The sequence below is a fragment of the Pelecanus crispus genome, chromosome 3 (genome assembly GCF_030463565.1).
Source record: "Pelecanus crispus isolate bPelCri1 chromosome 3, bPelCri1.pri, whole genome shotgun sequence".
Classification (NCBI taxonomy): domain Eukaryota; kingdom Metazoa; phylum Chordata; class Aves; order Pelecaniformes; family Pelecanidae; genus Pelecanus; species Pelecanus crispus.
In genome coordinates, this window is record NC_134645.1 from 60,410,075 (window position 1) to 60,432,599 (window position 22,525).

The following is a 22,525-nucleotide window of genomic DNA, read 5'->3' on the forward strand; positions in this document are numbered from 1 at the left end:
GTTTAGTGGTGGACTTGGTAGTGTTAGGTTAATGGTTGGACTGGGTGATCTTAAAGGTCTTTTCCAACCTAAATGATTCTATGATTCTATGACTGATCAAGAAGGGCCCACTGCTATAAAAGGTACACTGATTATTTCTGTCCATGCTCATCTATTTCTCATTGCTGAAATGGCAGGACCTCTTGCCATTGCAAAAGAAAGAGCAAAAAAATTATTATGGACTATGCATTCTGTGACTGCAAATGTACACACAGTGCTCATGTCTTCTGCTATTCTGGCCCTCCTGTGAATCAGATACTCCTGTGGTTTGGTTACTGGCTGCTCTTACTCCAAACCAGTTTTAATAGTGATGATTTTAAGTGGTCTGATTGCTATACTAATCAGAAAGACATTCGATGAAGCTTGTCCTGAGCAAAATACTGATTTAACACCATTTCATATTCTATCATACTACTTGTATGTGTTCACTGTCTTCTTAAGGACATCATTTATTTCAAATGAAATAGAATAAAGCTCATTCTGTGGTTGTTCTGCTGTATATTTTAAGCCAATAGAGGCAGAATGCATCCTGAACACTGGCTAGATTTCTAAAACCATTTAACACTATCCAGAAAAGAAACACATCATCTTACTGAAATTCCTAGAACCTGACATTAAAATTTGCCCTCCAATCCAGCATATATTTTTTACTGTCTGGAGACTCTATCTTCTCAGATGAGATATTAGAAATTACTCATTTTTTGCTTAACTTTAGCTGAAGTTGTCTAAAATTTCCATCAGTTTCTACTGGAATAGAGTTCAGTCCAATGCCATGTATTTTGAAATTTTTGTGCTTGTAAGAACACATTGTCATGTATTTCTAGAGTCAATATAAGTACGGAGCTTAGATTTAGTAAAAGATGTGCCGTTCTTCTTTCTACCAGAAGCAAACAGCTTCAAAAAAGGACTGGCATGCTGTCATTGGGTTAATGGTACCACTGCTTGAACAGGGGACACCGTGGTCTACAACAGCAAAGCCTTATCACTTGAGGTTTTTGTCCAGAACATTTCTATCACTGATTTACGGGTAGGCACCTGGAAGTCTTTCAGGAGGACCTCCATTCTCTGACTGTCACTCAAGTTGCTGATGCCTTCATTCAGTTGAGAAATGCACTTATTGCACCATCCATCCATTTCATCTCCAGTTTTCAGGATGTCATCCCATAGAGACATGCTTACACTCAGTTGATCAATGTTGCCTTCAATTCTTTCAGACACCTTTTAGGAGAGGAGAATGTATCAATACCATTCACAAATTAATTTTAGATTTCTTTGTTTTGCAGCCAGTTGTAAGACAAGTGCATCAGAAATAATTAATAAGCCTAGGCACAATCATTTTCTTAGAGTTAGGTCTAAGTTCTGAATTCTAATTTCATTTTAGTTACCCAGATGATAAAATGAACAAAAATGATACATGACTGTTTCTAAAAGTTTGTATGTTTTTTACTAGGAAAGAGTTTTGCATTCAAATAAACTGTATCTTTAAAACCAGCTACACTTATCTTTCTTATGTAATGTGAATTTGCTAATAAAGCAGTATAAATATGAAAATGTAAAATATTAGCTTTTATATTATGTTTCTCTGCTATTATGTTGTCTTTCTCAACATATTCACATCTTTTATGGTGTAGCTTAATACAATTTAGTGCCTAATGTAGTCTAACTTACTTTAATGAAGTAATACTGGCATACATTAGGTGAGAATACAATCCAAATTTATACTCAGAAGTGTGCACTGAGCAAACTTATACTAGTAACATTCATATATTGTTATAAGACATAATTTTAAATATATCAAATGGATGTCACAACTTTGTGCGTACAATGGATGCCAAATCCCTACAGTTAACCCTTTGAGATATACTTCAAACTAAATTTTACTAAAAAATTGCACTGCAAGATCCTAAGAAAATACCAATACTGTAACCTTAGTCCAACTTAAAAACTGTATTCAGCGCATAAACACCAGACTCTTACATCTAGCCATTTGTCCACTGTAGAGTTCATATCTGTTTTTACCACAGAGAAGTCGCAGTTATGTACTCTTTTCAATTCTGCTAACAAATGTTTTCCTTTATTGGTGAAAGTATCCAGGTCTTTTTGTTTATCACTCAGATCATTCTTGGCAGCTTCATGCTGTGGATATAAATGTTTGCTTGTTTAATGAAGCCTTGAAGAAAGAAAGAAAGATCCAGTTCTCCAGGCACCCATCCCTAGCCCTGTGGTATATGTTATGCATTTGATAAGTCTCATTCAGCATGCCATCTAATATTTAACTATGCCACAAAATACAGAGCAACTGACATGGTTTTCTCAGGAGCATAATCAAATAGTGTGATTGTTCTTATAAATAAAGCACATAAGTGAGAATAATAAATTCTGAATTTTCCCCACTTGGTAACCAGCTATCTTCAGGACTTAAGGCAAATTTTTGTTTATTATTTGTTTTATTCTTCAGACTCTACATGTCTAAAATTGACTAACTAGTATCTAAAATCAGTTCTGGAATTACAGCAGGGTAAGCAGAGGGTGTTGCAAACAAAATTTAGAATTGTAAAACCAGTCACACCTAGATACTCTGGAAAACAAAAGTACAAATATGTTCAGAAAGAAATTAGACAAAATCTTCGGGGCTACTAAGTTTTCAATTCTAGGTGCAGGGAAATCTTTAAAACACTGTCACTGAAGAAGTGACAACATGCTGAGAAAGGATCACAGTAAGCATCTCATACTTTTTACACTAACAAGTATTACAAATCAGCATTAGAGATAAGATACTAATCTGGATGCAGTAGGGCCATGTGGCCATGCCTACTTTATTATGGTAGGAGTTGTGCAAAGTATTTATTGCGCTCCAACTCCTTCAAGCCTAGATGTGACCACTGTTGTAGCAGGGAATTCTCCACAGTCCAAGGCTGACATTAAGGAGAGGAATCATATGGAAGTTACATGCATTTCTTTGTTAGACTGGCGAGCTCTGTTCTAGCTTTCAGTTCTAGTTAAAATGTCTACTAAAAAGAGGCCATAAATACACACACTTTAGAATGAGTTTTATATGGATCTGACTGAAGATTTTTTAATGAAGAGCTCAATAGGCTTCCTAATGAAATTACCCTCCGAATGAACAGAAAGAATTTAACTCAGAACTGTTTCTCCTGTCAGGCTGATGGATAGCAGAATTTAGAATTTTAGAAATATGATCCAGTGAAATGAATGGAACGCAGGGATCCAAATCCCTTATCTCTGCTCAATGTCCAGTATCAACATTGTACCCCATGGAATAAGTCAGCTTAGGCAAAGAGACAGAGATAAGAATTGCACACATCAGAAATGTGTGCAATTTGTTTTCTTTTTTGACTTTTATCCATTCAAAAAATCACCCAATATGGAAAAATATCAAAGTATGTTGACTGGAAATATCCTCTCATACTATGATAGGAATATATTCTCAAGTTATTTTATATAAGGAGCAGATAACTTATGCTTTCCATACAAATTAACATTTTTCATTTCTACATGATAAAATTATAAATAGCAACAATCAAATACACACTAATGGATCTCACAAAAATTCTGAAAGGACTATATTCTTTCCTCATCAAAATCAGTGCAATTTAAACCCTGAATGTCAGTGTGACAAGATTTGACAGTGAATTCAAGGAACTTTAAAAACAGTTCAAGGGCACCTTTCAAACAGAAAAATCCATGTAAATCAAAGATCATTTAAATCCCTCAGATGAAAATATATGTAATTACCTTTGATAAAGTTCGTCTGACATCTTCATGATCCTTCCAAATGGATTTGATCACAGAAGCACTGTCAGCACTGTCTATGACTTTCATTACTGTTGACTTCAAGCTCTGATATTCCTTCATCAGATCGATAAGAATGCAGGACTGCTCCTTTCTGTAATGTGAAAAGGCAGTGTTAGCACCATTTGCTGTCATGTTTCTGAAGGAAAGAGAATGTGACGAAGTGATTCACCATGGGAAAATCAGGATTCAGTACTAAACATGTTTTGGGCAGCCAAGGAAATATTAAAATTTAGGTTTTACAGTTTAGTTTTATCCACTGTGGGTCCATACATCACAAAATATCTCACTGAAGAGACAGTATATGAATCGCCATCTCATATAGATCAGATATCGAAGCAACTGACTAGAGCAAAAGAAAGACTGAAACTGGAATTCAAGCTCCTCACTTCCTAAGTTACTGGAAACCACACTACAATGATGCTGGCACTCGCAGCTCATTTTTTTTAACTTGTTTCTTTAACATGGAGTATTTTTGGGGGTAAAAAGAAGCAGAAGTTAAGACTAAAGCAATGCAAAACAAGTCTGACTATTTTGTCCTCCAATTGCTAGATGCATGCTTTTCGGTCTAAAACATTACACTTAACTTACCAGTCATTCTACTGGGAACAGAATAACCTGTTGCTAAGAACAGGCCTATTTTTTTTTTCTACCCCCTCTCCAGAAAAGCCTATTTCTGCTCAGGCAATGGACAGAAGAAAAAAAAAAAATATTCAATCCATTCCTGGTGTTTATACTGAAGAGAGAGAAGGAAGACTAATACTTTGGATATGTTTAGTTGTAGAACAGTGTTTGCAATGAAAGGAATTTGGGAAACATGACATTGCCAAGAGGGGAAATCACTTTAGGAGCTGACTCTTCTATGAATGGCTCCAAAGAGCTGTCCAAAATAATCAGGTTCAGGAGGGTCTAAAATTGTGTCTATAAGAGAGAGAAAACAGTTCAAAATAATTAAAATTTAATTAATAATTTAAACAAAAAATTAACATTATTTTTATTTTGGAAAGGAATCATGAGATACCTGAGTATCTTTCAGTTTTAGGTATAAAGATGGGAACAACTACCCCAGTATGTGAAAACTGGACAACTCATTTGCCCTCAGTAATGCATCTATAAGGCAGGGACAGCTATTTTACATTTTCTTTACTACCAGGCTAGTACTGTCTAGCTTCTGGCACATGTATGCAGAAATTACTTGGTTTACTATTATTAAGGACTTCTAGAAGTAAGAAAAATGGGTTGCATCAACATGAAATACAAATTAGCAGCAGTGCTGAAGAAAACGGAGCAATGGACATTTTTAAACAAAGCTATCCTTTTCTTCCACTTAGTTCAGGTTTATACATCTCTTAAAAATGCAATAGAAACCAGACTGAATTCAGCTGGAAAAAAACACCAGAAATGCAATTCATGTGGCTGTGCATATTTTCAAGAGGGAAATAATACAGAGACCTGGTTAAGGGGCAGCATATTTACAAATATATGTATGGTGTAAATCAGGAACATAGAATAACAGTACAGTATATAAACCAGAGGGAAAAAAAATAATTTTTCAGCACAGATGAATTTTTTTTTTAATCATTGTTCCAGTACACCAACCCAGCAGTTACATGGGGACCACCAAATTGCATATGCCCATTGAAGTACTAGCCGGGCTTAGAACTAGAAAATTTATGTACGTTGAGGATGATGCAATACTGACTGAATCTAGCACTTAATTTTACCATGCAAATTTAAAAAAATAACATTTGAAGATGTTTTCTTTAAAGATGATGAAGAGGCAGCTGAGACAAAGAAAAAGGTAAGATGAAACTTTCTTTCGTTTTTTTAGTTCTGTTCTTTATCAACTTTCATTGATATACAAAACTGTCTTATATCACTGATTATACACTAATGATTCATAGAATCATAGAATCGTAGAATGCTTTGGGTTGGAAGGGACCTTTAGAAGTCATCTAGCCCAACCCCCCTGCAGTGAGCAGGGACAGCTTTGACCAGATCAGGTTGCTCAGAGCCCCGTCCAACCTGACCTTCAATGTTGCCAGGGATGGGGCCTCCACTACCTCTCTGGGCAACCTGTTCCAGTGCTTCACCACCCTCATTGCAAAAAATTTCTTTCTTATGTCTAGTCTAAATCTATTCATCTTTAGTTTAAAACCATTATGCCTTGTCCTGTCCCAACAGGCCTTGCTAAAAAGATTGTCCCCATCCTTCCTGTAGGCCCCCTTTAAGTACTGGAAGGTTGCAGTAAGGTTTCCTCGCAGTCTTCTCTTCTCCAGGCTGAACAACCCCAACTCTCTCAGCCTGGCCTCATCGGAGAGGTGCTCCAGCCCTCGGATCGTTTTTGTGGCCCTCCTCTGGACCCGCTCCAACAGGTCCATGTCCTTCTTGTGCTGATTGTTATGAGCCTGGTCCCTTGGGCAGACAGAGAGACTTAAATCTAAGAATGATTTAGAACCACTGAATATAGGGTTGTCAGAAACACATTTCTAATAGAGAAGGAAAATACATGCTAGAAGGAGAGTATGTGCTAGTTGGAGTGATAGTGAAATCTCAATGGAGATTTCCTATCTTTCAGGAGAGTAAAGAATAACATGCAACTAAAAGCCTAATATATCTATAAGTACTATCCTGAGGACCTGTCTGTGGCTTTATTAATAGTATAATTACAATTACAAATACCATGGTTTATACTGTGTTTTATCTTCTACTCAGTATTTAACATATAAGCCCTGGTTTTTTATGGGGTTAATGTGGCAAGAAGATATTAAATGTGAACAACTGGGTCTCTTTCCCCCACTAAAACAACCCTCTGCTTTCTCACCTTAAGTCTTAAGATCTACTTACTTTTCATGTATGACTTTCTTGGTATCCTCCCACAGAGATTCTAAGCGATTTATCTCTTTGTCAGTCTCAGGAGCAAGTGTAATATCTTTTTGGGCTATTTGTTTTGCTTTGTCCACGAGCCACTGGAGTTCATGCTGGTGAGAATTCAATTCTTCATCTAACTGGTTAAAGATCCTCAATCTGCAAGTTAAAAGGCAGGTTTCAAATTTACTTCACTTTTTTTTGCAAGAGAAAAGAGGAGAAAGGAAGAATGAAACTGGGCTCAGAATGTGATTTTTCTGATACATATACAGATATACAATTATGTAAATATATATATACCTTCACCTCACACAGTGACTTGGAAATATACTCAAATATTTAGATTAATACTTTATTATAGTGTTTTCAATTCCTTCGGCACATATACAGTCTTCAAGTCTGTAAGAGTAGAGATAGTTATGTTATATGGGATTTCAACAGCTGTTTGGATCTTGGAGTCATTCGGACGAAATAAATTTCTGAGACAAAGATTTTCTTGACTGTTCTTTCAATATAGAAGATCAGACTTGCTAAGTGTTCTGCTCATGTTCTCCCTCCATCTAAACAGCTCACTTACAAAATTTTGTTAAGTAGATATATGGACTCATATATGCCTGGCAAGAAATAAAGTACCCAGGCAGAAAACTCACACATGCCTCCAGTGCATCATAAAAAGTCTAGAGACTGCAAGCAAAAGAAGTGCCAATCTCAAGCATTAATATTGTTTTTACCTTTGCTGGAGGGCTTGTAGTGTTGCCTCCTTCAGACCCTCCTTGTCAGCCTTTTCCTCAGTATCTTCAATACTCTTCAGTAGCTGTTCTTTACGTTCCATGAAAGATCTTCGCAAGGCTCCAAGAGCTTCTGCCTCACTCTGTTTGGTTCCAAGCAGGTTTTGAACTGCCTCCAGTTCCAAGCACAGATTATCTACCACAGCCCTGCAGGAGATCCTCTGCTCAGAAATGCTGTGTTTTAGATGATACTGGGCCTTAGTAAGGGAACCATCCAAACCGATGGCAACAGATTCCAGCTTGTTAAGATCTTGGATAACAGCATTGAGTTCCTTCTCCAGTAATTCAGATTTAGCTTTATCCATATTTCCTGTTTTCTCCACTGTCTGCCTCAGCTGGTGGAGCACTCCGGATGCAGAGCTATGGAGCTCCAGGAATACCCGCAGCTGATCCAGAGCCTCTTGTCTTTGGCAAGTTATTTGACTTGCCTCCTGGAAGATCTGAAAGCAATCTTCAGTCTTTCCCCGCAATGTCTGCTGGTCCTCTGGGCAGCTGAAAGAACACAATTTATCTACATGTTCCTTCAGACTTTGTAACTGCTGTTTCTTACTTTCGACTTCCATTGAGTGGTTCTATGGGAAAGAAAGAAAATAAGGCTGGGTTTCTTCTTCCAATCAAAAGCTCAGAAAACATTTTAGTACTAAACTTCTGAGCAAAACAAGTGCTACTGAGGGGGGTTCAGTAAGAGCAGCTCAGTGTTACAATTTTGCTTTAAACTGGTCAAATAACAGAAATCTGTATGTGACTGAAACAGTGTATTGGTTTTCAAACTAATAAATGACTACATGCTTGTTTTAGACGAATATTTAGCTGAATGCACTGTACAATTTCTCTGTCTTTAATATTTACATCCAAAAGTTTACCTTATTGTGAGATGCAGCTAGTTGTTGATCAGCTGTGTTTATCTCTGAAGTGGCTTGTAGTTCAGCAAGAAACTGCTTAATCCAGTCTGAAAACCTGAGCAGGAGCTCATCAAATTGCTCATGCTCAGCAACAAGAGATTGAAGGAAGTTGATCCTAGAGGATGTCAGATGTAAATATGAAAGCACTTGATGTAAATTAATCACTTCCCATAATCAAAACCACAGCTGACTGGACAGCATTAAAATCAATGCCAGGTGGAAGGAAAGAAGGAAACATTAATTTATGCTACAGATGTGACAACTGCTGTGTTGATTTCTTAACTGGGGAATAACATAACACTTGAAAGCACCAGTTTGGCTCTTTCCTGTTTCCACTGTTTTATTCATATCAGCTGTTAGAAGTGCCCCAAACAATCAAGGTATGTTCTTCAACTTTTCTTCATGAGGGTAGTTCCAGCAAAGAGAATGATAATGATGGAAGCTAAACTTCACGTTTCAGACATAGCAATTCTGTTTACCCTACCATCTGCAACACTGCATATAAGGTGAGAGTCTCATGCATTTAGGCAGGGGTTGAGTAGCTGCGTGCTCAAATTCCACTGAAGTAAGTCAGGGTCAAGTCTGCTCAGAGGAACACAATTCAAAGGAGGAATGTGTCCAGAGGAGTACTCAGCACCTAGAACTAAGCTTCTAAACATTTACCTTAAAAAGGGCCTGGTCATTTACCTTCCCATTTCCCATAGAAATTTCTCTGCGTAATTTTCAACATGAAATGCTATGTAGAAGATCATTAGATTGTTAAACAATCATATTGATAAAGCACCTAGAAGTTGATGTCATTGACCAGGGTCTATTATTTAAGCTCCTTTACAAGTAGTAAAATATGTATGTTCATCACAAAACCAACTGAAATCTAAATATATGATAACATACAGTTTCAAAAAAGGAGGTAGTGTTCCTGAGCCTAACATGAGCCAGCAGCCTGACAATTGAGCATTTATAATATTTATGGAAAATGAAAACTTCAGAATGGGTTTAAAAAGATAATAGTGTGGCTTTGCACAAGATAAAGCATATAACTGAAAAAAGGAAGAGCAGATATTATAGATTTTGGATATAACTTAGGAAATTACTTGGGAAATTGTAACTGACAAAATGCAACATTATCTTCACTTCCTGCCCCTTACTCCTTCAAACAGAACTCTTCTATCAAAAAAATAGGGAGAGATTATGCCAAAAAGCATGATAAATCTGTGGGATTCCTGGGAGCTCAGGGCTCAATATGAATCTTAAACCTTTGTTTTCCTAATGGGAATATTTGATAATAAACAAACCTTTGTTTTCCTAATGGTAGTACTGTAAAAAACTATGTTTCAGGATTGGGATTCCTCGTCTGGGTATCCGTTACTCTCATTTAACATGAAAAAAAAATTCTGAAGCACAAACCTTTTATCAACAGTTTGTGGTAATGCTTTCCACCTCTCATCCAGCTCTTCAAATTTTTCTTTTATTGTTTTTACACAGTGTTTGGAAGCTGTTGGGAATAGTGACTCATTTAACTGTAATAGGCTCGCATAGACTGAAGCATGGGACTCCATGTCTGCTCGCAAATCCTGGGAAAACAATGGAATGTACAGCTTTTAGATTAACTATGGCATCATATTATGCAAAATAACAAAAATAATAAAAAATCAGTTAGTGATTTCCAGTACACTACTTTGAGACAAGTGAATGAGCACACTGCAACAGTAATTCAGTAAGGATTCATTGAATTTTTTTTGTTTTCTCCTTTAGGACAAAGTGCGGCCTTTCCACACAGCTCTACTATGAGATGAAAGTGGCTAAAATCAAGACTAAGTCTTGCAACATATTTTCTGTGCAGCAATAGAATTGTAAGGAAATGTCACAAACTGGCCCAAATAAAAACCAAACCCCAAAATAATTTTCCTTCTCTTCAGTAATATTTAAAACTGAAATTATGGACTCATTGTCTTCATGGAGGGTGTAAAAGAGGCTACATTTTGCCAACTGCTTCATATTAATCTAAAAAAAAAATGGCAAAAATTCCAAGGGAAGGCATACTTTAGAATAGGATGAAAGTCTTGTGTTTAAAAAAAAAATCAGAAATCAGACTTTCATTGTGAATTCAAAACCTTTGAGCATTTTGTCATCTGAGCAACTTTCCTCACATACAAAAAAAGGCATGTAGTATTGTCTAACAAAGGAATTTCTCTAGAGAAAGGATCCTCTGGGAAGAAGACCTTCCTTGACAGATAATAGGATATACCAGGGCATTATTTTTCTTGAGCCGGCATACTATATTTGCAAATAACATTCTTCCTGTCATTGTCTTGTCTTTGATAAATAACAAGAGCAATGATGTAATGCTTCCTTAGGACATTTCCAAGACCCAGTCAAGTGACTTGTCAGACTACAATTGAGCAAGTCCACCCTTTAGAAGACACAGAAACAAACCAGGAAATGTAGGGGGTCAATCTTTCAGTTGAAACATACCTTCAGTGACTGCAGTTCACCTTCCAGTTTAACTCTGTCAGCAGAAACGTACTGTTCTGAAGGCCTGGCTGTAGCTTCACACCCCTCCAACCAGGTCAGGAAGGCAGACAGCTCCTTCTCGTGCCTAACAAAATCACAACGTAGAGTTACCAACTCAAGTTGTCCCCTTGGTCTCGCACACTGACCACAGGAAGGTCTCTGTGTCATCATAACAGATGTGAAAGTCTACTCACTTCTGCCACTGAGCCAGAAGAGTCTCTAATGAGGTCTGCTTCTCTTTAGCATTTTCTAGCACTTTTTCATATTTCTGCTGTAATGCTGTAACCTCCTGAGCAGCCTTTTCTTTGTTGGCCACCTTTCGGGCACAGGCTGAGAGAGAGGCCAGGGTGTTGCTCAGTTTTTCCACAGTATGACAAAGGTCCTAATGAACATGTAAAAGAAACAGAAGTCACATACATAAACAGAGCTACAGTAATGATGGTGGGAAAAAAATCTGTACTTCTACTTGAAGTTTGAAACAATGCTACATCCACCAGATCATGAAATCACTGCATCGCTTATATTTCACTCAGATCTATCCTAGATACATGTCCCAAGCATATCAATCAACCAGCTTGTAGTGGGGAAAGACTTTCCTAAGAACAGTTGTTAAAGAAAAAACAGTCAGCGACAAAAGGGTCAGATTTTCTTAACGGGCGTGTGACACAGCATGATCGTGTAGGACAAAGCTCCAAATTCCCTAACATCTGTCTTAAGAGTTGCTCTAATTTATACATATATAGTAAATACAAAAGCTCACTCCATCATGTGAGGACTGCCAGACTTGCAGCCCATGTCATGACATGGGAGAAGTAGGGAACAGTTGCTATGAACTTCTGTCAGAGTTAGGTAAAGGTCTTAGAAATGGCATCTGATGTTGACTAGACTTTCCAGTGTTGCCATTTCTAGAGAGCTGGGAAACTTGTTCGTATGAAAATGATTGAAATGTAGTACAATGAGTTAGAAAAGCACCAAATTAAATAGATTTAAGACCACTAAACTTCCACCTCACAGGTATGCAATAATAACAACAGTAGTATATGGTTATAATTACAATCATGAAAGAAATCATGAAAGAAATAGGAGGAAATGTGAATTATACAACAACAAGCTGCTGATGTTTAAACTAAATAATAAAAACCAATTTCACATTAGGGCATTGAATCATCATGATCCTGTAGGCAGGACAAGAGTTTACAATAGCATATTCAGCATATTCATAATGTTTAAAAGCCAATAACAATAATGATTACATGTGCTGTCTGAATAAATTCTTCATATGCAAAATATTTTTCCTCAACAAGTATTAAGCTTTTTTCAAGCAGACAGGCCAGGTCTTCTTTGGATACAGCCTTTGCAAGTAGTTACCACTAAGTTCAGAAGAAATAATATGTATTTTACTGCAAGAACAATATGACTAAAAGTTTTTACAATATTTTCTTAGAAAGGAAGATGATGATTATTGTGGGAAGAGCACATCACAAACTTATAGACACAGACAAAAATGCAACACCAAATTCCCTGAGATTTGGGATTTGTCTGTAGTTTGAATACCAATCCAATATTTGTTTTCCTTTTGTAATGGACTGAACCAAATGTCCAAACACCCATGGATTTCTGGCATCACAGATAAAACTTTGTCAGTTGAAACTCTGTCCAGTTTCTGCATTGTCCAGGAAAAACTACTTCCAAGGAGTTGGTTTTTGGGTTTTTTTGGGTTTTCTTTTTTTTAAGTTCTCTATACCAAGATGCAAGTTTCATGAAAATCTTTGAGGAAAAATGTCTAACAGACATGTTTCTTATCTTCTATTTTTCATAATGTTTTAGATGCATAAAATTAAAAACAAGAACCTGAAGGATTAATTCATACTTTTAGGCTTTCCTTTCTCTAGAGTGGGGCAAAACTGTCCAAGCCTGTCTGAAATGGTGAGAAGAAATAGCTGAGGCAGCCTGCTTAAGCCTTCCCTGGGGCTGCCCACCGCCACAGGCAGCCCTTGTCACCTCCTGCCTCCACCCTGGGCTGTGTGGCATCAGGCAGCCCCTGGTCTGGAGGTTATTGGCATTTCTGTGAGGAGGTCAGTGTGGCACCTTTCCCTGGACTCGGTGGCAGGAATTGCTGGCCACGTGCTCACCGTGCAATCCTGAAGGGCTGCGTATGTTGCTGCTGCTGAAGAGCATGATGTGAGAGGCTCAGCTAGCTTGGCTTCAAATTCAGACACTGCCTGCTGCACCTATGAAGAAAAGGCAAACCAGAGAGTCTAAAACCAGCAGGGAATACATAAATGATGCTTTAAATAACATCTTTTAAATATTTAGTGCTAAGAGAATATTATATACTAAGCTTTTGTAGTACCAAGTGCCTTTTGAAGTTAAAAGATGCTAACTGTGCTCAGCTCCTTATAACTGGGGCAATAATAATATTTAAATTATTTTCCTTATGACTTACTAACAACCCAAGATTAAAGTTAAAGTGTTTATAAGAAGTATGGATGTGGTTTATTAGTGCAGTATCCAGGAGAATCACTTAGGTTTTCTAAAAGACAGCATGATTTTTTGAGTGTATATATTTTAAGTGTATTCCTGAACCTGCCTTTTAAGTCATTTAAAGTACAAATTTACTTATAGAGGTCTTACAATTACCTTACAAATCTACTCATATATTCTAGTCCATCCTATTATAATACACATTTTATATTCAATTTTGGAAAAATAAAGAGTAATTCTGTAAATTGCTGCAAACAATCAAATTGCATTGTCTACCTGTTGAAGACTTTCTTCATATTTCTGCTGTGCTGATACATTCCCTGTGATTGTTCCTTCCAGTCTCTGTGCATGATCTCTTAGCTCTTCCCAATACCGTTTGACCTGAGTCAGTTTGGCTTTAATATGTGCACATTCTCCAGAGGTAACAAACTGGGAAAAAGACTTGGCTTCCTCTTCTAGTTTTGAGATTCCAGCTATTTTACCATCTATTTCTTTATTAATAACCTACAATGCAAAGTAATAGTAAATAAAGAAGCACAATAGTTTTTTAATTATCAGAATAATATTTTCCACTTCCTTCTTTTACCTGAGCTACTCATGTTCTTCATTAAAAAAGTAAATAAGTGGAGAGTTCATTGATCACTTGAAACAACTATATAAGTTCATATATATAAACTTATAAAAGTCTTTAATATGCCCTGTAAATTCTCTTTTTCTTCTTGAAATTAGCACTGGAAATGGTTTAAAAAACAGCCAACCCTAAAAACAGTGTTTATGAAGAGGAATTAGATTTGCTTGAGGTGCATATTTTCATAAACAGACAAGATGGTTCGTATTTTAGCATCTCTTGCTTCACAGCAAATTAATACATAATTCTCTTAAAGATCCAAAATAAATACAAGATGAAAAAAAGTGTATAACTGAAAACAATATTGTTAAGGAGCTGAACTCTAACAGCTGATTTCTTGTGTTTAATAGGTTTTCAAGCACCTTCAAAATAAAACATGCTATGATTTGAAAACCAATAGAGATTGTTTTCATTTTCTAATTTAAAATTCTATGGTATAATGAAGAATATATTCAATTAGATGATGAGGTAGGGTGAGTGCACCCTCAGGCAGAGGATTAAATAAAGAACCACATTACAGTATAAATAGGAAACCATGAAACAAGAGTGGTAATGGCCTTTGGTACCTTTCAGCTGTCTCCTACATCAATTAGTAAATGCATAAAGACAAACTAGCACTGGCTTCAGATTTCATCAGCTGCATGACAGCAACTGTCTCATTTTTTTGCCTTGTTTTTATTGCAAATTAGAGGCAAACCTGAAAGCTACATCTGAGACAGAAACTTAGGGTGTTTCACATTCAGTGGCTATTTATTCAGTAAGCATTGGTGAACTTTGAAATGTATTTTTCACAACAGAATTCTTTTAATTTCTGCTGATGCAGCATGTCCATGGATCCCTTCTCAAAACCAGTGAAAAACACTCATTAGGAGGGCACTGAAAGAGCCAAGAGTGCTCTTCAAAACTGAAACAGGCAATAGCATTCTCAGGTAGAAAAATGTTAAGATATGTATGTATAATGACATCAACCAAAACTTTCCTGAAAATGCACTCTCAAAAGCATAGAAGTTGCCCACCTTCTGCTATAATTGCAATAAAAATACGGTATCTTGCTTGCCATTATAAAGCTCAGGAGTGGCTTACTGCAACATTCAGAGTCTAGAATTAGCAGGGCGACAGTACAGAAGAAAATGTGGTGCTATAAGCATTTATAGTGCCTCTTTATGCAGTGTATTCCAAAATAATTTGGATTATAAAATATCTTTTTTGCATGAGAATATGGTGCTGAGGAAAAATACTGGATTTGTGGCCCTGAAGCTGAAATTGTCTAACAATGTAGCAGATACAAATGAGGCAGCGCTTTTTTACTCCCACGCTTTTCTGTTAAATTCACTGTTACATAAAAGAAGGTGGATAATTGAGGCCTTCAAACTCTCGCTGAGTCTGCCACCAATGGTAACTACTTGTGAAAACTGTCATTTTGTCCACCAGGAATTTCAGAGAAATGTGTAGGTGAAAATCTGGCTCTGCTGAAGTCATCAGGGTTTAGCAATCAACGTCACCAAAAGTAGACTATTGCCGCTATGTATGATAATTACATTCAGCTGACCCCAGGATTTTTTATCTGGTCGGCCAAAGATGAAAAGGTGAAACACACCTTTTTTTTTTTTTTCCCTGGTGTATTTGCCTCATATTGCAATATTCCTTACTAATATGTTGTACTAGAAATTATAAACCAAGTATGCTAATTAGTATTGTGACACAGACTAACTTATCAGGAAATTCACAACAAAACATAATAAATCCTTCAAAATCAGGCACAAAGCAATGCTGCTGAAGACCTCCAACTATGTCCATGTATCAGAGGTTAGATGACTCATTTCACGTATCATAGTTCATAAAGCTGGTTTGTTCATCTGGGTTACAATGATGTACCCTAGGCTTCATCTGGAGAATTTTCTCTGCTTTATGTCTGTTCACTCAGACATTTATAAAAATTACCTCTTGACCATTTTCTTTCTATCGTGATGCTTAGATGAAGAAGGCTTACACTGACATTTTCAAAAACTTGCACTGCAATGTAAAAATTACCGTTTATCTGCATATATAGCAAGGAACAGCCTTTCTGGGAAATTGGCTTGAATGGACGAGTAGGGCTTAACTAGGGTCTATTTAGACAGCCAAGAGCTGTTGTCACACTGCAATGCAATGTTAATATTATTTGATGTACTTATTGTCTTAAACATTTGAATCCTATCTAGTAACTACTGAAAAGTACGGCTACATGACAGTGTATGCCAGTGGAATAAATGCACACATATTATTTCACAAGGAAACTGGTTTTGAATTGCTGTGGTGATGAAGCAAGAATTCAAGCATTGTTTTGTTCTTCAGTGGTGAAATCAAGAGATTTTATTTATTTGATGTATGTAAAGTTGTGATCAAATTAAGAACAGGAAAATCTGTTGATAAACTGTTTCTGTCACATGAAACAAACACCTTACAGGATCCTTTGGAAATACTTAGCGTCAATCTGGTCCATGACTGCAAGCAGCTGCACACCTCTGCACTTTCTGAAGTAGGTCACAGAATAAAGAAAATGGCAGTGTGCATTGCATATTGAAAAACTCTGTCCCCTGAGAAACACGCAGTTTCAGAGAAGGTACGTTTTCATTTGTGGGAGGATATGAAGTCAGCCCTTGAAATGCAATGCTTGGAGACAATATGCACCTCAGTTAGCAATAAGTAACTAAACCACTATGTATCTACAGGAATGTACACAGAATTTAAGACAGTGTAAATATAGTAGCAATAAATGGTATGTGGGTTTGCAAGCTACCAAGAGCAAGTTTCTTTATTATTTCAGCATAAAAGATACATAAATCAAGTCATAATTTAGCTTGCAAGATTAAAATTGAGTTCTATATCCAGTAGCTGATGTATGTTTTAAAATAAAAAAGCTTTATATACCTTGTATTTACGTAGCTATTTTGTACCCCAGTTGAGATTACTCAGAAAATAGGAAGAATATAAATTAAATAATATTTTTAACCATACACGCAAAGGCTCCGTATACGTAAATTAAACACTAACAGAGAAGGCAGCCTGTAAGAGTTTTCCTTTAGTTTATGTAAAACCTTACTGCTTGGTATATTTGTGTACAAAGTGTGCCATCATTACATCATGGTAGTTCTGAAACAGGTAAAATGTCTTTTCTCCCATTTGGCCTCTAGCAAAATGACAGATAAACGGACTTTTAATGCTAAACATAACAAGAACTAATCACCTTGATTTGGCTGATCTGTATGTCCAAAGGAGAAGATGATGTTTCCAAAGTTTCCAGTTCTTTTTCTTGTTCAGCTATCCAGATGGACAGAGCTTCAAAATTATTGCCAAAATGATCCCACTTGTTTTTCACCATTTCCATGCTTTTAATACTAAAATTAACCAAATTAATTAGAGAGAATAAACAGTTTAATATAATGAAGCTGCCCATATTCTTGCTAGAATAAAAAATGTGACTTATTCGATCTACAGGAGGGTCATTTTAAAAACTCCTGGTTTTAAAGGAGCAAGTTGTATGCCTAAATTCAAACTTGGTTCTCTCTTAGACTGCACCCAAAGTCAAAAAACTATATTAGCCATAGTAGGGGCTTCAAGAGGTGAAACAGAGTACAGCTTCATTCATCAGCTGTAGATCAAGAATCTCATCATAGCAAGAAGAGAAAGGAAAAGTAACATAAATATGATTTCTATGAAATAATCTGGAATTAGGATTATATCAGATATCTAAAAATTGAGATAACTGAGTGCATAGATGTTAGTCATTTAGTTGCTAGAAAAGAATGATTAAAACCAGTGTATTGTGGATGTACATATATTCACCAATGTCTGTCCACTTTATTAAACTTGTGTTTTTATAACAGCAATCTGCTGATTTTATACGAAGGTTTTGTTTTCTGAGGCAATGACTTCATATCAAACCAAAAAATCAACAGCAGATATGACTCAACTACCTCAAAGTTAATAGATTTATATTCTTTGAAACATACATGATAGGTATGTTAGACAGATTATGACTGATTCTTGTATATATTGGATAGCAAACAAAGCACCCTTTTTTTTGTCACAAATAAGTCTAAGGCCCTCATAAGGTCTAACAGCATTAGCTTCCAGTATGCAAATTTCTGCTCCTTTCAAGTCATTGTACAGAAACCACTACTAATGCAGGCCCTACACACAGCTTGCAAAACATGCATTTTCTATTTCACTGAAAATACTAAAATTTCATCAGAAAAGCTTGAATATTACAAAATTCTAAATACATTTTCCTTTTAAATATAGCCTTAAAAACCATTCCATGTTAAAAAGTTTTTATTTTCTCTTTCTCCCCTCATTAAAGCTAGAGGAAGCTTTAAGAAAAGATGTAGTCTAAAAGTGTAAAAATTGGCCTTTTCATTTTTTATTTATTTTCAAAATGAAAAAAAAAATTAGCAATCTCAACAGCCATTTACTGATAAGAGTGTATTCAAATTCAAGTTATTTGCAGGAAAATAAAGTGCAAAAATATTTCACTCGAGTCCAGCCCAAGAAAATACAGCTGGAAATCAGAATCAAGGGACCAAATCAGTGGCACAACAGCTGAAAAGCCTTCACCTTTGTATCTGCCTTCCCTATAGCTGTAAGAAAGCTGAAGGCAGTAAAGAATATAGTCCCAAACACACTGCAGAGCTATGCATGATCTCGTTGGAAAACAGATGTGCTAAGTTTGCTCTGTAGCTGACTGTGGAGAGCTTCTCAAACTTCTCTTTCCCTTACCTGTTCACTGGCATAGTATATACCATATGTATTTGGAATACCTTCACTTTAAATTACTTGGCCAAGATTTTTATTGATGATGCGAGTTACAACTCTTACACACTGATTATATGTACTGTAGATTCACTATAGAGAGTTGTATATATTTGCATGTTTTGTAGAAGGGATTTATTTTTTTATTATCTGTCACAGTATCACAGACATTCTGTACAATCCATACATTCAACTAAAACCTATTTTATATATGCGTTGAAAGGGGATATCAATGATAGCTTTCATTTAAAAATATATGACATTATTTAAAAGGTGAATATTCATTGCTGGAAGGATGAATTTCTTGAATTAAAAACTCACACTAGTTTTCTCTCTAATATTGGAGAAAATGATGTAAAAAGTGAAGTATTCAGTAAGATATGGTAGAGTTTGACTGCAAATCACTGTCATACTTCATACTGGAGAAAGTGTTGTGTAAAAAAATTAGACCACCAGTAATCAGAAAGTTACATCTGCTGCAGAGGCTAGTTACTCTGTTTTACAACTGTTCTTTTACATTGAGAAGAAGATGGCACCAAATTAAAGTCAGATTAGCATGACAATGGTCAGTAGGAGAAAGAACCTAGTGATGTGGACATTGCCCTTCGCTCATATTCAGATGGAGGTGTGGTACCTGCTTAAACTTATACAGCAAATTATTCTACATAGTAATTCCAGTAAGACAACATAGAATTGGCACATATATCTGACTTGCATATCAGATCTAGTATATGCAAAAATACTAATTTCATGCACACATATAAACAGGTGTCTATAGATAAAATGAGAATAGCAACAGCTGAAGTTGGAGTAATTTGAGTTCAATAACTGAGTTACTTGAGAAAATGGATGAAATTTTTACAAATACAAAAAGCTACAAATATTTACAGGATTTAACAACATTTTCTTAGAGTTTGAAATTTCAATTTTTAAACAAAATTTGGCAAATGATGCCTTTGTTGTTTGCAGCAGCAGAAGCAACTTTTGATATTGCCCATGAAATAAAATCTGGGCATTCAGCTAAGATGAAGGCACTTCTTGACATTCCTATGGAGAAAGTGGAATACTGAAAACTGAGGCAAATATGGTAAATGTGCTGTTCTCATACTTGCACTGAGGTTTTTCTTTCTAAGAGAGTCTAGTATGTCAAGAATAAGTTTAATTATCCTTTCTTCACAAGACTGGGGCTTAAAGATAAGTGACAGGTTAAATGTAACTAAGTGTGTTTTCATAAACTACGTATTATTAAACAAAGATTTTGTTTATTTGCACACACTCTTTTGACATATTTGGTACTATAACCTGGTTAGTATGCCACGGCAAGCTGTAAATCACAGAGCTGATAAGACAACACAAAATGCTGACAAGGTGTTCTAGAAATCTGATACAATTTTATAGTGGGGAATAAATATTAGAACTTGTTAAGAACATACTCTTCTTCAAGAGTAACTTCCACTTTTTTCACTTGTTCTTGGATTGATTTTGCCTGCTGTTGAAGGGACTGCTTGTTCTTTGAACCAAGCTGTATTTCAGAAGAATTCTTCACCAAATTCTCAGCCTGCACTGCCATTGCTTCAGCCTGTTTAGAAAGTTCCTGTAAGGATGCAAGACACATTAATACAACTATAAACAGTTTCATATGTTTACACAAAAAGTATTTTTCGTCAATGTTTGTGGTTAGAAGAAGTATCCCTGTCCTATATGTATATTTTGAATGTGTAAATACATAAAAACAACCTCTGACAAAAATTGTTTTCATGTTGCATTTAAGAAATGTTAATTTGAGCAAACTAGCTTGAATAAAATTTAGCAAGGGAGACTCTGTGTCCAAAAGTTTTTATCTCAACCAATCAAAATTTATTCTATAGCTCTTCAAGAAATTTATTTGTGAATTGTCAAAGATTATACGCATCTTTATTTAATCTTTAGATCCTACCCTTTCCAGAGAGGATTTTGCAGTATCCTGTAGTTTATAATCTCACTTTGTTTAACAACTGTTCTCTGTCACAAATAGTAAACCCATACACCAGAACAATGGATGCTGAGCATAACCAAGATATGTATAATTTAGTATCAGAGTCATCAAAGGATAAAAAGAGCATGAAAAGCACGCCACTTAGGAAAGCCAATCACTATTATTAGTTCTGTATTAGTAAATAAATATTCTGTGTTACTAAGGGCAAGTGGCATGTTATGGTTTACGTCCATATTACAGAAGTCTCTCCTTTATCTCCTCAGGGCTAAAAGAGTGCTAGTTGGCACAGTCCACATCACCTTGCCAAAGAGCACACCATTGGTGTTGATATGCCACTGCTTGACACTGTTTAGCTTACTAGTATAGAAGATTACTGAGCATAAAATGGGAAGTCCTCAAAATCATTTTACCTTCCATATGTGTGCTTCAGATGCAGATCATCTTCATGATCTTTTCATAAAATAACTTTTTACCTCTGTCCTGGTTTTGGCTGGGATAGAGTTAATTTTCTTCCTAGTAGCAGGCATAGTGCTGTGTTTTGGATTTAGTATGAGAAGAATGTTGATAACACGCTGATGTTTTAGTTGTTGCTGAGTACTGCTTATGCTAGTCAAGGACTTTTCAGCTTCCCATGCTCTGCCAGGTGCACAAGAAACTGGGAGGAGGCACAGCCAGAATAGTTGATCCAAACTGCCCAAAGGGCTATTCCATACCATATGATGTCATGCTCAGTATAGAAACTGGGGGGGGGGGGGGGGGGGGGGGTTGGCCGGGGAGCAGCGATTGCTGCTCGGGAACTGTCTGGGTATCGGTCAGCAGGTGGTGAGCAATTGCATTGTGCATCACTTGCTTTGTATGTTATTATTATTATTATTATCATTATTGTATTGTTATTATTATAATTACTTTTTTACTTTATTTCAATTATTAAACTGTTCTTATCTCAACCCAGGAGTGTTTTCACACTCATACTCCTCCGATCCTCTCCCCCATCCCACTGGGGCAGGGGGAGTGAGCGAGCGGCTGCGTGGTGCTTAGTTGGTGGCTGGGACTAAACCACGACAACCTCTAAAGAGTTTATGCGGTTTCTAATCTGTATACACAATTTGCGCCAGCATTAACAGGAAACCATGCAAAGATTGAAGGCAATACGCTCACTACATGTTAACAAGCAAGGTAGAAAGATATGTCAGTTCCTGTATTTCACACAGTGAATACCTTTGTCTGATCCAGTTCTGAGGAGAGGCTCTCTAAACTGCTGAAGTTTAAGATACGTTCAAGTGCAGAGCTTGCTTGATTGAGATATTTTACTACTGTTTCTTTGTCTCTTTCAAACTGCTCCCATTTATTTATTGTGACCTACGAAAACAAACAAACCAACCCAAAACAGGAACACAAAGACAAAAAGATCAAAGGGGAGAAAAAAAAAAAATCATTGTAAGTTACTGAAGAAGGAAAAAAGAGAAGGACCTGACATAAAATAAAACAATTTCTCCTGAAATGCCTTCTACAGATGAAACTGTTCTGAACCCAATGAAAGTTCTCCCTGGAATTTTCACTGATTCATACTGCACTGTGCAAAAAAGCACTGTTCTCTAAGGTGCCAGAAATATTTAAATCTTATATTTGAATGTTGTAGAAGAAGTCTGAAGTAATAAATGCAGACGCTTATGATTATGGTAACAGGTAGTCAACAATACCTGAAAGGATTTTAAAGTTCTCT

At 36.3% G+C, this 22,525-nt stretch overlaps 1 protein-coding gene across 1 annotated transcript in view; it reads right to left on the reverse strand.

The window, feature by feature from the left end:
- SYNE1 (spectrin repeat containing nuclear envelope protein 1) overlaps window positions 1–22,525 on the reverse strand; it is a 265,776-nt gene that overhangs the window by 178,788 nt on the left and 64,463 nt on the right. Inside the window, exons 30-43 of the mRNA XM_075708574.1 lie at window positions 22,021–22,161; window positions 20,261–20,421; window positions 17,263–17,413; window positions 13,685–13,912; window positions 13,057–13,155; window positions 11,119–11,306; window positions 10,886–11,009; window positions 9,818–9,984; window positions 8,372–8,525; window positions 7,452–8,080; window positions 6,700–6,879; window positions 3,796–3,946; window positions 2,017–2,175; window positions 1,075–1,257 (exon numbers count right to left, since the gene is read on the reverse strand). Coding sequence (XP_075564689.1) covers window positions 1,075–1,257; window positions 2,017–2,175; window positions 3,796–3,946; window positions 6,700–6,879; window positions 7,452–8,080; window positions 8,372–8,525; window positions 9,818–9,984; window positions 10,886–11,009; window positions 11,119–11,306; window positions 13,057–13,155; window positions 13,685–13,912; window positions 17,263–17,413; window positions 20,261–20,421; window positions 22,021–22,161 — 2,715 coding nt within the window. The remainder of the gene's footprint in view (window positions 1–1,074; window positions 1,258–2,016; window positions 2,176–3,795; window positions 3,947–6,699; window positions 6,880–7,451; window positions 8,081–8,371; window positions 8,526–9,817; window positions 9,985–10,885; window positions 11,010–11,118; window positions 11,307–13,056; window positions 13,156–13,684; window positions 13,913–17,262; window positions 17,414–20,260; window positions 20,422–22,020; window positions 22,162–22,525) is intronic.